Source organism: Leptonotus elevatus, chromosome 11 (genome assembly GCF_054856555.1).
Source record: "Leptonotus elevatus isolate MCC_2025b chromosome 11, RoL_Lele_1.0, whole genome shotgun sequence".
NCBI lineage: Eukaryota > Metazoa > Chordata > Actinopteri > Syngnathiformes > Syngnathidae > Leptonotus > Leptonotus elevatus.
In genome coordinates this window covers 24,164,540-24,179,078 of record NC_141249.1, presented here as the reverse complement: position 1 = coordinate 24,179,078, position 14,539 = coordinate 24,164,540, and the positions used below count along the sequence as shown (strand labels likewise).

Below are 14,539 nucleotides of genomic sequence, written 5' to 3'. Positions count from 1 at the left end.
TGACGTACGAAAGACTCCACCGAAGTTGCCGCATGTGTTGCGCTTGGCCCGGGAGGACAGATGTTGACGCAGGAATGATCCTTTTTAAGACGGATCAGCCGCAGCAGCAGCTTAGCGAGACGCTCGGCCTCTTCCCGCTCCGTCGGCGCTCCGTCGGCGCTCCAGCGGCGCGTTCACGCGTTTTCGACATCAGATTTTGTGGGAAAGTGACTTTTAATTGTTGTCTGTAATTGAGCACCCAAATGAGTCTGATGATCTCTGACCATCTTCAGCCCACTGTGATGTCACAGTGAGAAAAAATGACCAATAAGTGCTCCAGTTCTCCAGCCAATGACTTGGCAGCTAGCCTTGGCCAAGTTCCACAGCCACTTTCAACTCAACTCAACTTTATTTATAGAACACTATAAAAACAGCCATAGCTCTATACAAAGTGACGTACTAGTGCTTTCAAGCATGTCAAAGACAAAAAGCTAAGCACAGCTGCAATGTTAGCACGGGTTAGCATTAGCGAGTAGCAAAAAAAAAAAAGTGAGTTCAGATATTTTCTGAAGTGGGAATAAGTGGAGATGTTCACATATATTGTGACGACAATTGTTTGCAGTTTTCATCTTACGTTGAGCATTTTCGACTGTCCCCGTGCTGGATGTTAGCCGCCATGCTAAGACTTTCTCCAGCCAAAGCTACGGCGCTTAGCTTATGCGCTTTGCGACAGAATTATTGTTGGCTGCATCTGTTAGCATCTGCTTCCTCCTCCGCTCATCGCAACGAAGCGCGTCAGGCGTCGTTTACATTCCACGCTCGCTAAACATCACAAGTTGAAAACGTCACGGACCAAATGCGGTACAATATTTCGGTGAGCGTATCGCCCCATAAAGATGCTAAACAAGTAGCATTAATATTTCCAGGTCGTATTTGATTGACAGTTGAACATCTGGACGTGGTTTCAGCACATTCAGTCGACAAAGCATTTTATAAACTTGCCGATGTTTTGTTCATCATTCAAGTTTGGCAGCCATGTTAGCAACACTTTTTTGTCCGTGCCGTCTCCAATTACATTTCACTTCACGCGGACTTGAGCAACTGAAACACATCGGCAACATCATCACCGACTTCCAATTAGTTTTCTTCTCTGTGTTTGGTTTTCATGTTGTGTTTACGTCAAAGATGGCGCTGCTGGGGCTAGCAAGGCGGGGCTAACTACGGCCCCCTCAGAAATCCGTGTAGCCTCATTTAAGCCCCTCCAGCATTCATATCAAATTTGAAAATATATTGATAAGTTATTTTCATGTATGTATCGGTGGAGCCCGCCTCTAAAAATCTTAGATCCGTGCCTGGTTTGCATTTTTGTTGTTGTTTTCAGTCAAATGAATCCAATTGAGCGCATAATTAACTTCTACACACGAGCTAATAAAATGAAAAGAAAAAAAGAATCAATCTGACCATCCACCAGGTGTTGGCGCCGACATCGTAGCGCAGTTGCCACCTCACTGAGCCGGATGCCATCGCCATGGCGACCGCCACGCCGTCAAGGCGTCAAAGACGGAAGACAAACGCTTGGAGCTAAGGAGCGGAAGATGAACTCCTCGTCTTCATCTTGCGAACGTCACCAGAGGAAGAAAGTCCTCCTGAGGGATGTCAAGTGCGCGTGCGTCTTGCTTCATTTAGCAAGTGAAGAGTCCAGCGAGCGGCTCACCTCGGATGGGACGCGTCCTTGCGTCATCGCCACAAAAAAAACAAAAAAAACGTTCTGGACTCCACCGAGGGGGCGTCACTGAGAAGATTAGGACCTTCATCAAGTTCTTACAGCTAACACACACACACACCAACTAAGTCGTGTGCTTTGAGCCTTTCATGGATAAGCAAACTAACAGGGTGTCAAAATGGAGGCCATTGGAATGAAAGGCAACACAGTGGCATGGTGGTTCTAGCAGGTTCTGGGTTTGAATTGACTTTGACTAGCATCTTGTCTGCTGTTTGTCTATTTGTGTTGAGGGCCCCCTGTTGGTTCGGAGTTTAACGGCTGTCATTTCCTTGCGTGTACTCGTTCCTCCACTCAATGAAAATCGAGAACAATTTCCGACTTCCAATCTTGAGGCGACAAAATCCCACACGGCTCCCGCAGAGTGGAAAAAGAGGCGGAGCTTTATGACACTTTTAGAGAAATGATCATTTGGACACACACGGTTTCCAGCCAATGGCGACGATATGCCAATCTGGTTTATATATTTGTTTTGAAAGACAAACTCTTGACTCTAAAAATCCCACTGGAGATGAAATGAAAGCTTTGAAATCATCTTGATCTTCTTTTGACCTACAGGCTGGTTTGGTTTACTTCGTCTTCATACAGCTCCAGAACCTCGTTCTTGTATACAAACTTGTCCTTCGTCTCCTCCTCCTCCTCCTCTTCCTCCTGATCCCTGTTACAATAAAACCACAACACGCATGTTAGTCATTGCCTCCACGTATGACGCAACATAACAACATACACGCAATTCCAACGATTGTTCCATGAAAGTTGGCTGTTTTCGATTGGCTGCCCCGCTGACAGACTTTTGTCCAATCAAATTACAGCTGCCATGTGTTGCCATGTGAATATAATCTGCCTGCTGAAGGCTTGTGGAATTTAATGGAACTCTGTTATCAACCAATCAGATTTGAAATTCACACGAGCCCTCGATGATGTCAGCATTTTGGGCCAACATTTTGTCCTTTCAATGGACATTGTGCGGCTCCTTCTGGTGTGCGCACGCACCCTGGCCACTAGGAGGCAGTGTAACACACACGTACAGTATGATGTCAATTGGATGACAAAACACAAAATTGCAGCCACTTTAGCCGTCTTTTACTGAGCAGTAACAATTCATTCCTGTGTGTGTTGTTTTATACTCAAGCCATCGTTGAATAGAAGACAAACACTTTTGTTCACGCGACGGAACTCAAAGCTCCAAGAGGTGCGTTCCTCAAATATTGTTTACAAAGCGATCTGTTTCCGTGTTCGGGTCACATCTGCTTTGCCCAGGTTGGCCTTTTATTGCGGGCAGCCTGTACAATAACCATGCATCTTGTTATGGCACCACCCTAACTTTGAGTTCGGCAAAGGAGAAGCGCTCACTAAACACAATTTGACAGACTTCTGCTTCAGCGTGTGTGCGCGTTTAAGCGAGCGACCTGTCCTTCCCGAACAGTCTGCTGAGGATGAGGAAGACAAAGACGACGAAGAGGAAGACCACCACGGCCGTCAGGCCGGTCAGCCACGGCTGAAGCGTCACCGGCTGAGATGCGGACACGCGCGCCCCTGATGCACAAGAAAGAAAGAAAGACAACATTCAATTCTTATTCATTATTTTATTTTATTTTTATTTTTTTACAGGCCACAGCGGGGCAGATTAAAATGCATTTAATCTTTTTTTGTTGTTGTTGCAATTTTTACTTTAATTTATTCAATTTAATAATTGGTACCGTTATTTACTGTAAAAAGTTAAATACAATAATCATTTTGGTACATGATGAATTATAAACAAAAAAATAATACAATGAACACATTTAAATAATGTCTTATTTTGTAATCAAAGTCAACAATTGTGCATATTTTTACATATATTAATTTTATATTAGTTTTTTTATTCATAACATGAAATAATTAGTTCAATAAAAATAGTAAAATAACTCATTTGAAATATATTTAAACAATTGAAACAATTTTTAAAAATAAATTACAAGAATGAGAAAGAATTTTGAAATGGAAATATATCTTAATATTCATTTCATTTAAATTAAAAACTTATTTTGTCAAAATTTGCAATTTTATATGTCCATAAAAAATATGAAATCATTGATTATTTATTAATTACAAATAAAAATGTGACTGAATTATTGTTTTACATTGAACTATTAATTTGTATTCCTTTATCTCATTATACTTTGTCAAATGATTTATTATAAATAAAAAATAAATGAACTGAAATGTACTTGCATGTTCATAATCTGAAACGTGCTTCTCAGTTAATTCTAAACAATTATTTATTATTAAAATAAACCATTTTACATGCGCAATTGAACTTTTCATTAACATTTGACCTCATCTGTGAATGTGCCGCACAAAAATTGGCCCAACCCTGAAAGAAAAAGAAAAAACGTTACCTTTGAAAGTTGAGGCCTGGGCTGCATTCTGCAGTGCCCACAAGATGACAAAAGCCCAAAACATCCTGAAAGTATCCGAGTACTGCAGCTCATTCACACACAAACATAGACGACGGCGCTGCAATTCTCAAAAGTCTTCTTCTTCTTTCTTTTTTGCTGCAATGAGCAAAGGTCACCAATATTTTATGGTTGCCTATCAGGGCGTGAATCATAACAATACCTGCTATGCTATGTTACTCATTACCAACGTACAGCTCCTCACTAATACTCATTAAACGAGTATTATGAACTTAAAGGTTATGATTTCAGGCTGTCCTTAAGGGCAACGCCTAACTTAATGAAGTTGGCTACTGATCGTTTGTGAGGCAAGATGTAATGTCACAAGTTGATAAGTTATGCGAGAAAAGGAAAGCTATCATGTCGGACCTCCCCTAAAGGCAACACCTGTTGCTTAGGTACATGACGAAAGCTCTGTGATTTCAGACCGCACTTGTTGTAAAGAAAGCTATGATTTCAGAAGGCAACGCCTGACACTGCAAAACGTGAAAAACCTAAATATATATATTTTTTGATGATTTGATTGATTTTACAGTTAAAACGCTGCTATTTTGTTTCTTCTTATCGAATCGCATTTCTGTACAACACTTTGTTGCATCTTCGGTTCGTGAGGAATTCTGTGATTTCGTACCGTCTCTGAAAGCTACTCATCTGTCAATGCTTTTATTGTGAAGGAACCCGACTACCGTTGTGCTCTCGTGGTTTTCGTGGTTGGTGTTTAAGAGAAGAATACCACCAAAACCAGTAATTTGTCAACATATAATATAATCTATAAAATAAAATAAAAACGTACTCTGTTGGTGGCTAGAATCACTGTTTACGGAGCTCCTGCGCGCAAGTCAAGCATTTTTATTGTGACGGAACTTCAACGGAAGTGACGCGTTGCCAACCGCACACGCCGTAGCGGCAGCAGAAAGTGACGTGATGACGTCGCTGTTGGCGGGCGGAAGTGCGCGGCGTCCGGGCGTGGAGGTAAACAAACGCCCCGGAAACCTTGAAGACTTCAGAACACCGTCCGTGGCGGCCAAACGAGTGGAAAATGTCTCGTTCACGAGGCGCGCAGCAGGCGGACTCGCTGCGGGGCTTCAGGACGCCCGAAAGTGAGCCCAGCGTCCCTTCCGGACTCCTCAAGGCGGCCCGGCAGAGCGGAACGCTCAACCTGACCAATCGGAGCCTCAGCGAAGGTGCTTTGGACACTTTTGACGCTTTCCAAAGTCAAGTCATGTGTTCAGTGCTGCTTTCAACTGTCGGCTCTTTATGTTGTACAGTTGTGCGGGTGAATTACAGCTAAAACCTCATGCCATTTCTACTTCTTACTGAATGGACATCAAAGAACTTAATTCAATAGACAATCAAAATGGAATCACAGCCAACCTAAAGAATGAAAAGAGAATTGGGTCTTAATCTCATGATACAATGATCACGATACAAGGGTCATCATACACCATAAATGTGTATTCCCGGAACTTGACCTTCAAGGCCAGCACGATATTTAACATTACTTTACATGCATTTTCATGATTTCAGATGTATACCTTACAGAAATGATATTTGTATTATGTTGGATGCCCAAAATGTTTTCTTCTTCTGTCAGCAGCGCTTTCCCCGTTACACGTGTTCATGTTTATTCCCCCCCCCCCTCCTGCCCCCCGCCCAGTCCCAACGAACGTATACCGGCTGAACGTGGACACGCCCGAGGAGGCCCATCGCAACGTGTCGTTCGGCGCGTCCGAGCGCTGGTGGGAGCAGACGGACCTCACCAAGCTGCTGTTGGCGTCCAACCGGCTCACGCGCTTGTCCGACGACATCCGACTGCTGCCTGCGCTCACCACGCTCGACGTATGCCCGCCTCACACTCGCAAGCGCGTTTGTTTGTTTTTTAAAGCTGAGTGTTCTCATTTGACAGCATTTTGACTTTCTTTCAAGACCCACACACTATGAGATTTTCTTACAATATAATTGCTGAACCTTCCTCGAGAAAAAGTTTCAATTGTTGCTACACTTTTCTATCGTTTAGCTGCACGACAACCAGCTGGAGACGCTGCCGGGCGCTTTGGGGGAACTGCAGGAGCTTCAGCAGCTGCGACTCGGGTAAGACGACCGCGCTGGACCTCGTTACGTCCAATCGGCTTCCGCCGTTCTCACTTGATATCCGGCTTGACTACGAGTCACGCGCTGGATGTTGTGCTGTTTGTTGCGGTAGTCACAACCGTTTGAAGTGGCTGCCGCCGGAGGTCTACTCGCTGAAGAACCTGCAGAGCCTGACGCTGCAGCAGAACCTGCTGGATGCGCTGCCCGAGGAGTTGGGACAACTGGAGGCGCTCACTGAGCTGGTAGCCATCAAGCCACATTTAGCTTTTGTACATGTTGTGCTCATAAGTTTGCGTACCCTAGAGGCCACGAGGAGAACTCCATTCCATTCCATCTTTCTTTCTTTTTTTTATTCAAGTGGCCACCAGTTGCTCATCACGGTCATAGCCATTTTGAAATAGCATCAGCATTTAAAAAATGAAGGTTATTCACTCCCAGCTATTTTGACTGAAGCAACCCCCTTCACTCTTGACTGTTTTACTGAATTTGGACTGATTTTGCAAGGCCCACAGAATATTTTGTTCTATTGCTATATAAACATGGAAGCTACCAAAAGAAAGATTAGAGGCTCTTGTTTCATCACGAAAAAAGTCTATTTTTATCTGTTTCCGTTTTGCAGCAATTAGCATTAGAATATAGCCAAGTTTCATCAATATTCATAAATCTATTTAGAATTGTAAGTAAATGAGCTTTTTTTCAACATGGCTTTTTCTCTGCTGCCACCTGCTGGCCGTTTGTGTAATAACTACCATTTCTTCAACTTTGAAGTTGAGGAGTAAGCCCTGGATGCAGAGCGCAGTTGGAGGCGTGCCTCAACGTCAGGTGGACCTAAACATTTGACTCCGCCCACACAAATTTTCAACCTCGATGCGCCTTCTTTCTTTCTTTGTTATAAATAATAATACATGTAACGATTACAGCATGTTTTGAGCACCGTATTAAACAATGAAAATGAAAAACTGACCGAAACCTAAATACTAATCTCAAGTGTCCAGGTCTGCTGGGGACATGTAGTACTGCACTTTCGCCTCTTCCTCAAACAGTTTAGTTGGCTCCGCCCCCGGCTGACTGAGGCTGTTTGTAATTTTCGATGTTCTATAATGTGTTTTAAAAAAAACCAAGTTTACGTCATAAGACGGCGCATCATTAAATCTGCAAATTTGGTTGAAAAAAAAATTTGTTTAAACCATTTAGAAAAATCTGTGTGGGCGGAGTCAAACATTTTAGTCCACCCGACGTTGAGAGACGCCTCGAACTGCACTCTGCATCCCTGGCTGAGGGGCTGCATAAAAGCCTTCTGTATGCTCTAGCATAAATAAAAAAAACTTTCAAAAATGTATAAATACGTCTTTGGGACACTTAAAATAGAACGTATTTACACGTTTTTGGGAGCAAATGAGTTGTTAATGATGACATTTTTCTGTTAGCTGATGTAGTTGTCCGGAATGTTTTTTGGAGATGGCAAATGCTGCTTGACAAATGGGCGGAGCTTGACCACATGCGGCGCATCCGCCTTGTGATGTGTGGCAGGACGTTTCCGACAACCATCTGACGGAGCTCCCGTCCGGCCTGGGCCGTCTCAGCCGCCTGCAGAAGCTCCACCTGTGTCGCAACAAGCTCGCCCGTCTGCCCGACAGCCTGCCGCTGCTCACCAGTAAGACCCGGGTGGCGCAAGCCATCCGGACTTCCGACAAAAGCTCAACTTTTCCCCCCCAAAAATCAAATGTCCTCTTTTTTTCTCTCGCAGATGTGAAGCTGCTGGACTGCAGCAACAACCTTCTGAGCGACGTTCCCGCCGACCTGTCGCAGATGGCGGCCCTGGAGCAGCTCTACCTGCGACACAACAGACTGCGGCAACTCCCGCCGCTTCACGCTCCTGCGCTCAAGGTCAAATGCCATCGGCAGCCATAATGGCACAATTGCACTCCATAGCAACAGGGGGCAGCACTTTAACAGCAGGTGGTTCCTTGCACAAAACTGGAAACTTATTTAGCATTAGCCACTCACTTGCTTTGACTTGTTAATACAGATTAACATCATATTCATAAGGATATAATTTAAGAATGATGATTATGTCAACAAAAAATGGCTAATAAATAACTCTGCGTGTCATGTAACTTTACTCTGAAACGTTAAATTTGTGATTCACTACCGTCTTGAAATACTTTTCACACAAAAATTATGCAACTGAATAGTTTATACAGATATTTAAAATTAAATATAATAAAACAAATGTGTAAACGTGCCCCGCCTACTGCCCGAAGCCAGCTGGGATAGGCTCCAGCAACCCCGCGACCCTTGTGAGGACAAGCGGTACAGAAAATGGATGGATGGAAATGTGTAAACGTGATGCATTTATTGGTATGTAAATCCAGCAGACCCTCGGACCAGGCAAGCCCGCAAATAATAATAAAATGATTATTTGAGAAATCTTTTTAAAATAAGACCAAAAATGTTTGTTTTTTTAAATAAACATTACATGTAAAAATCGTATTTGAAACATTTTCAAAACAAAAATAGTAATTTCCTATTTGTATGAATAAAATGTCAAATGATCAATGTGTCTAAAAACAAACTGTAAATTTGGACTTTTTATACAAATGTTGTATAATTAGATTTGATATATTTTTTAAATAAAACAAATATTTCAATTAATAACAAATACAATTAGATGTAATTTAAATAAAAATGTTTAGAAAACAGGACGTAAAAGATGAACCCTTTATCATGCTAATGCCAATAGCATGTTATGCTACAGCACACATTTGAGTTTTCAGATTTTCTTAGATTTTTTTTTTTTTAGTTGGGCAAAATTTCAGAAAGTCAGCAAACTCGAAATTGACAAGAAGATGTTGACTTTTTCCTTTTGCGTAGGAGCTGTACTTGGGAAACAACCAGATTGCGAGCGTGGCCGGCGAGCACGTGTCCAGCTTTGGCGCCCTCTCCGTGCTGGAGCTGCGAGACAACAAGATCGTCACGCTGCCCGAGCAGGTGGCGGCGCTCGGCGCGCTCACGCGACTGGACCTCACCAACAACGACATTGGCATGTAAGTCCCGCCTCCGTCATCCTCTTTCGGGAAAAAGACTCACGTTGGCTTCCTGTCTGCATGTCAGACTTCCCGCGGCGCTCGGCCTGCTGCCCGAGCTGAAGCTTCTGCTGCTGGATGGAAATCCTCTGCGTGGGATCAGGAGGGACCTGCTGACGGTTTGTCCTCTCGTCCTTGTCTTCAACATTGTCGGGGTCCAATTTGCAATGGGTGCCTTCAACTAACCCGTTTGACGGATCGAATCAGCCGACAAGTCGCCGGCACGGAATCAATTCAACGAGGTCGTCTTCAGGCACCGCCGGAGGCTCCTAAATGTCAAAATTCTTTCCCCCTGAAATTCGATGACATTTCCTAAAGTGAGCCAAAATACAGCCAAAGAAAATAATGTTGTTCTCTCAAACATTAATTAAGGGTTAATTGTCCATTTAATAACCTGAAAACCTTTAAAATATATATATATATATATCTGCACTGGATGGTTATGAAACGGTTATTTTTCACCCAAGTCCAGCTTGAGCCCAAACATCTGGCGTGCACATGAAGAGTGTCACTTCAAGCTAACAAATGCTAAGCGCTAATCAAATGGTTGACATGTGATTCTCTCCCTTGGCCACAGAAAGGAACCAATGAGCTTCTCAAGTACCTCCGAGGACGAATTAAAGGTACAGTCGCACCGCGGACACGTTTGTGGCTTGCAGCCAAATCACATTTTCAAAGTGATACGTGATGGAAAAGTAAGAAAGGAAACAAGGAAAGGAAGGAGGCTTTGCCGAACCCGCTTCGTTTACGTAAGCCGCCCATAACCGTCAGCGTTTGTGCTCTTGCAGAGGAGCCCGATAATGCCGGCGACATGCCGACCGCCATGACGCTGCCCAGCCAGGCCGCCGTCAACGTGCACAGCATCAAAACGCTCAAGTCGCTGGCGTACAGGTGAGTGGCGACGCCCCCCGAGTCCGCTGGACTCAACGGCAGCTGAGCAACATGACATTTGACCCACAAAAAGGTCTCTGGGACCCGTAGCCAAAAAGACAGGAAGTAGGGTTCGGGTTTCAAAAGTAAGGTACTCGGTCGGGTTTTGTGGCCAAAACGTTGTGGTGTTCCCGCGCAGTGACAAGAAGGCGGAGCGCATCCCGGACGAGCTGTTCCAGGCCGCCGCCGAGCACGCCGTCACGGCGGCCGACTTGAGCAAGAACCTGCTGACGGACGTGCCGCCCAGGTGAGCGAGTACGCCAGCCGCGTGGGGTCTGACGTGCCGGCGTCGGGTCGCGCTGACGGGCTGGCGCGTTTGTGTGCGCGCAGGCTGGCGGAGACGCGGGCGTCGCTGACGGAGCTCAACATGGCCTTCAACAGGCTGAGCGGCTGCTCGCTCGTCTGCTCGCTGGCCAACCTGCTGCACCTTGACCTCAGGTACGCGCGACCTCAGGCCGCCATTTTGGCCCTTCAGCTGCACATTTGGGGCTCATTGGTTTTGACTGGGCAACATGAAATTTGACAGCAGGCTCACCAAAAAGTCATGGACTCATGGAAGTCCGCCATTTTGCCTGAGTCCGCCATTTTGCCGTCAGTTTGGTGGCTTTCTAAGCGGCGGCGCTTGTTTGTGCCCGTCAGGAACAACCAGCTGAGAGATTTACCGGCCGACCTGAAGAATTTGAGCAAACTTCACTCGGTCATCCTCAACTACAACAAGTAAGCCTCCTCAACGCTCACACGGGATCGTTTGGAACGCGTGCGTAAAAAGTTGTGCCGCAGGTTCAAGTCTTTCCCGGCGGTTTTGTACGACATGCCGTCCCTGGAAAGCATCCTGCTGGGGAACAACCAGGTGGGAGACGTGGACCCCGCCCGCTTGCTGGGGCTGGTCCGTCTGTCCACGCTGGATCTGTCCAACAACGAACTGCTCAACGTGCCGCCACAACTGGGCTTGTGCACGACGCTCAGGTAGACGAGCGCCACACTTTTCCTAATGGACTCCGTTTGAATTGCATTTTACGGTGCTTTTGTTTTTTATTTATTTGCCCAAATGCTTCTTCTTAGTTGAGCTTTTAGTCAAGGCAAAAACACCGGCTTTTACTGGAGTTGGGGTTCTTATCTGCCTGTGCGTCTTGCAATCTATTAGGCGGAATGTAGAGCTCGCTCAGTGCTGCCGGGAGGGAAGGTTGTGGCAAAATGTGGTACTACACCAAAGACATGTTGACGGATGTTTACATCAAAAATAGGAGGGCGGAAAAATGTTTAGTTTGTTTTTCTCCATTTCGGAACAAGGCTGTAACAACTAACATGAAAAGTCTGATGCTGTCTAGAAACAGGAAGTGACATCACAAACAATGCGTCAGCGGCGTCACATGTTGCCGAAATGGCTTTTTCTGTTTTTCCTGTGAAATGCAAACGATGTTTGTGTCGTTCAGGTGTCTGAGTCTGGAAGGAAATCCTTTCCGGACCCCGCGAGCCGCCATCGTGGCCAAGGGAACAGACGCCGTGTTGGAGTACCTGCGCAGCCGCATTCCCACATGAGAGCCGAACCCCAACGGGCCGCCCTCGTTGACCCCGAGTCGTGACAATCGTTCATTCATTCATTAAAGATTTGTTTCCTACACTGACCGTTTGATTCCACTTTCTAAGCTTTTGAATGAGGGGCTCGGATTGGTTGATATTCTTCCCCTCTTAGCCCCGCCCCTCCCATGACAAGCTGCCAATCAGTGAACAGGACATTCTTCTTTTTTTTTTTGCATGGCCCATTTATAAAAATATCTGCTCATCTGGGGCACGGAGACCACAAAAGCTCACACCGTCGCTTGGGAATTTAGCTCAGTGAGCATCTTTAGCGCAAATCCAAAAGATCGCATTTCACTCCATCCAGAAAATGTATTTACAACTAATGAGGCATTTTTGTCCAACGATTGATGTCGGCAACATGCCACTCTCAAGCGCGTCGCCTCTGCTACCTGAATGCTAACATGCAAATGGACTAACAGCATCTGTGTGTTGTTGTTGTTCATCCGATACGCAACTCATATCTGAACCGTGGGGAACACATCAAGTCAGAAAATGCAAAAAATTCTCACAGGTTTTTATTCTTTTCCCTCCGCGAAGAACAACTGATTACTGTACTGCCAATATTGAGAAACCGAGGGAGGACGTCTGTCCGTATCTCTCTCTTATACTTTCACTTACTTTCCGAAATAATTTGTTTTCCTTCCCCCCACCAAATGTAATATTTCAACATCCATGTTAAGCAGAGAGTAGGTTTGAGATTTGTTTGAATGCTTTCAGTTCCTCGTTCTTTTAGTGGGCAGTGGCAAAAAAAAGGAAAAAAAAGCTTGGATGTTTTAAAACTGGGGTGTCCAAACGCCAGCCAAGCAGTTGTTGGTCCAAAGACTCAAATGTTTGAACGCTTGACTGCATTTTACTGCAGTACTTACCTTCTCCACTGGGTGGCAGGACAGAAGAAGAAAAGAAGTTGGTCGTCACTTGTCACTTCCGGGTTCTGGAGAAGACGACTGGCGGGGCGGTACCGTTGCTTGCTCTCGGGTTCGCTTCCTATCAGAGAGATCCCGTTTAAAGAGATGTTTGTGTAAAATAATAAATTAATAATCTCTCTCTAACTGCTTTTCAACCAATCACACATTATGGATTAAGATCCGACGCCAAAGTAAGTTTACAGAATCGGCAAGATCCTGGTTTGCTTCCAATTGTGGACCGATTCCAGCCGGCAGGATACACTTGCATGTTGTTGTTTTAAATATGCAGTACATAAATACATAAATATGTCTTTGCCTAATTGATGGATTGTGTGTCTAGGTTTAATAAAAGTGTCAAAGTGACCTTTGCCTCCTTCCATTTTATATATATATATTTTTGTATGTGGCCCTTGGAAGAAAAAAGGAGGACACCCCTGATGTGGTTTAACTGAAGGACCGAACCAGATATCATATTTTGGGAAGAAATGTCCGAAATGGCAAATGGACTGCTTTTTATATGGCGCTTTTATCTTCACCATATTGTGCCCAAAGTGCTTTACACGTTCACACACATGGCGGAAGAAGAAAAAAACGGGGGAAAAACGTCAGACAGTACCTTCGAGAACGTTACGGTCAGTGTTAGCTTGCTAGCTGTTAGCTTGCTAGCCGCTAACCATAACGCGGGTTGTGACTTCAGCTCAAAGTGAGCTTATTATAAGAGCATGAGCTACTTTTGAATGACACTTACTTGATTGCTCGACGAGGCGGTGGCCAGGAGGCGCATTCTTGTTTGTCCGTGTGCCATGAAAACACTTTTTCGGGCTCGCGCGTGCTTTCCACTTGGCCATCGACTTCCACCACAAGCAAGAAGGCAAACTCTCCAGGTTGTCATGGTAACAAACGTTGGTCACAAATTGGAACAGCTGCGCCCCGAAAAGCAACTCATTTCACCAGAAACAGGCTCGGTGGGGCCTTGAGATACGAGTGCCCCGACTTACAAGTTTGGGAGATAGAAGCTGGTTTTCTTCTTCTTCTTTTTTGTTTTGACTTTAGATTCAAAAAGTTGAGATGCGAGCGCTGTACGGTGGCAGTGAACTCCCCATCAGGTCATTGACCAACGTTGAACAATTCATCAAAAAAAAGAGGCTTCAAGCTGTTTCGTGCCATTCCCGGCTCAAGTTTACTTGAAAAGCAAACAGAAAAACACAGAAAATGACACGTGGTGGATTTTAAACAAGCACAGTGCTTTGCCTGAGGAAAGTTTGCTTCGCTTCATGCTAACAACAATGCAAAATGTAATTGACATGCTAACAGTAGCATTGATAGTTGTGGTTTTAGAAACATGTTGATAGATAACGTAATAATACTCACAGATAAATACTCTTTATCGCCTACGGAAAAGGATTCATATGACATCATCTTACTGAGTCCGAGTAGAAGACGACATACAGTTCTTCTTCATTTGTGTCTGCATGACTGGATCGTGCTGCCCCCCGGTGGCCAAAGCAGGCACACCAGAAAGAGCAGCACGTTATTTTGCCTTATTAAAAAGAGGGAAAAAAAGTTTTTCTCCGGGGGCTGGAATTTAAGGGCATTTCCATTCATTACAATTTGGGCCGATGGTTTGAGATACAAGTGTAGTCACGGAAGGAGTTCAACTCATATCTCAAGGCGTGACTGAAGTCTGCATTCCAATAAATGTAAATGTTGACAAAATCAACATGAAGAAGTCTTCAATGAAAATGCATC

At 44.7% G+C, this 14,539-nt stretch overlaps 2 protein-coding genes across 4 annotated transcripts; one reads left to right on the top strand and one right to left on the bottom strand.

Moving 5' to 3' along the window:
- Positions 1–496: 496 nt before the first annotated feature.
- Positions 497–14,461, bottom strand: smim24 (small integral membrane protein 24). 2 transcript variants are annotated; one of them, XM_086089499.1, is made up of 4 exons: positions 4,991–5,815; positions 4,141–4,296; positions 3,169–3,295; positions 497–2,417 (listed from the first exon to the last, which is right to left on the bottom strand). In XM_086089499.1, the coding sequence occupies exons 2-4, from the start codon at positions 4,202–4,204 to the stop codon at positions 2,312–2,314; spliced, it is 297 nt and encodes a 98-aa protein (XP_085945625.1). In that variant the 5' UTR covers positions 4,205–4,296; positions 4,991–5,815; the 3' UTR covers positions 497–2,311. The 2 variants fall into 2 exon arrangements, with proteins under 2 accessions (XP_085945625.1, XP_085945624.1); XM_086089498.1 differs by lacking the exons at positions 3,169–3,295; positions 4,141–4,296; positions 4,991–5,815 and adding exons at positions 12,752–12,869; positions 13,539–14,461 and having other exon boundaries at positions 509–2,417.
- Positions 5,091–11,929, top strand: lrrc40 (leucine rich repeat containing 40). 2 transcript variants are annotated; one of them, XM_086089493.1, is made up of 15 exons: positions 5,091–5,381; positions 5,855–6,036; positions 6,215–6,288; positions 6,401–6,530; positions 7,819–7,942; positions 8,036–8,175; positions 9,163–9,335; positions 9,403–9,493; positions 9,952–9,997; positions 10,163–10,265; positions 10,444–10,551; positions 10,635–10,742; positions 10,944–11,021; positions 11,085–11,270; positions 11,738–11,929. In XM_086089493.1, the coding sequence occupies exons 1-15, from the start codon at positions 5,237–5,239 to the stop codon at positions 11,841–11,843; spliced, it is 1,794 nt and encodes a 597-aa protein (XP_085945619.1). In that variant the 5' UTR covers positions 5,091–5,236; the 3' UTR covers positions 11,844–11,929. The 2 variants fall into 2 exon arrangements, with proteins under 2 accessions (XP_085945619.1, XP_085945620.1); XM_086089494.1 differs by having other exon boundaries at positions 11,074–11,270.
- Positions 14,462–14,539: the final 78 nt, after the last annotated feature.

Bases quoted from the DNA above. Each gene is read 5' to 3' on its own strand.
- lrrc40 (XM_086089493.1), top strand. From the start codon at position 5,237: ATGTCTCGTTCACGAGGCGCGCAGCAGGCGGACTCGCTGCGGGGCTTC. The intron at 5,382-5,854 runs GTGCTTTGGACA...CCCCCCGCCCAG, and splicing joins CAATCGGAGCCTCAGCGAAG to TCCCAACGAACGTATACCGG. The intron at 10,266-10,443 runs GTGAGTGGCGAC...GTTCCCGCGCAG, and splicing joins CTCAAGTCGCTGGCGTACAG to TGACAAGAAGGCGGAGCGCA.
- smim24 (XM_086089498.1), bottom strand. From the start codon at position 13,638: ATGGCCAAGTGGAAAGCACGCGCGAGCCCGAAAAAGTGTTTTCATGGC. The intron at 12,870-13,538 runs GTAAGTGTCATT...TCTCTCTGATAG, and splicing joins CCGCCTCGTCGAGCAATCAA to GAAGCGAACCCGAGAGCAAG. The intron at 2,418-12,751 runs GTAAGTACTGCA...TTATTGTAACAG, and splicing joins CCTGCCACCCAGTGGAGAAG to GGATCAGGAGGAAGAGGAGG.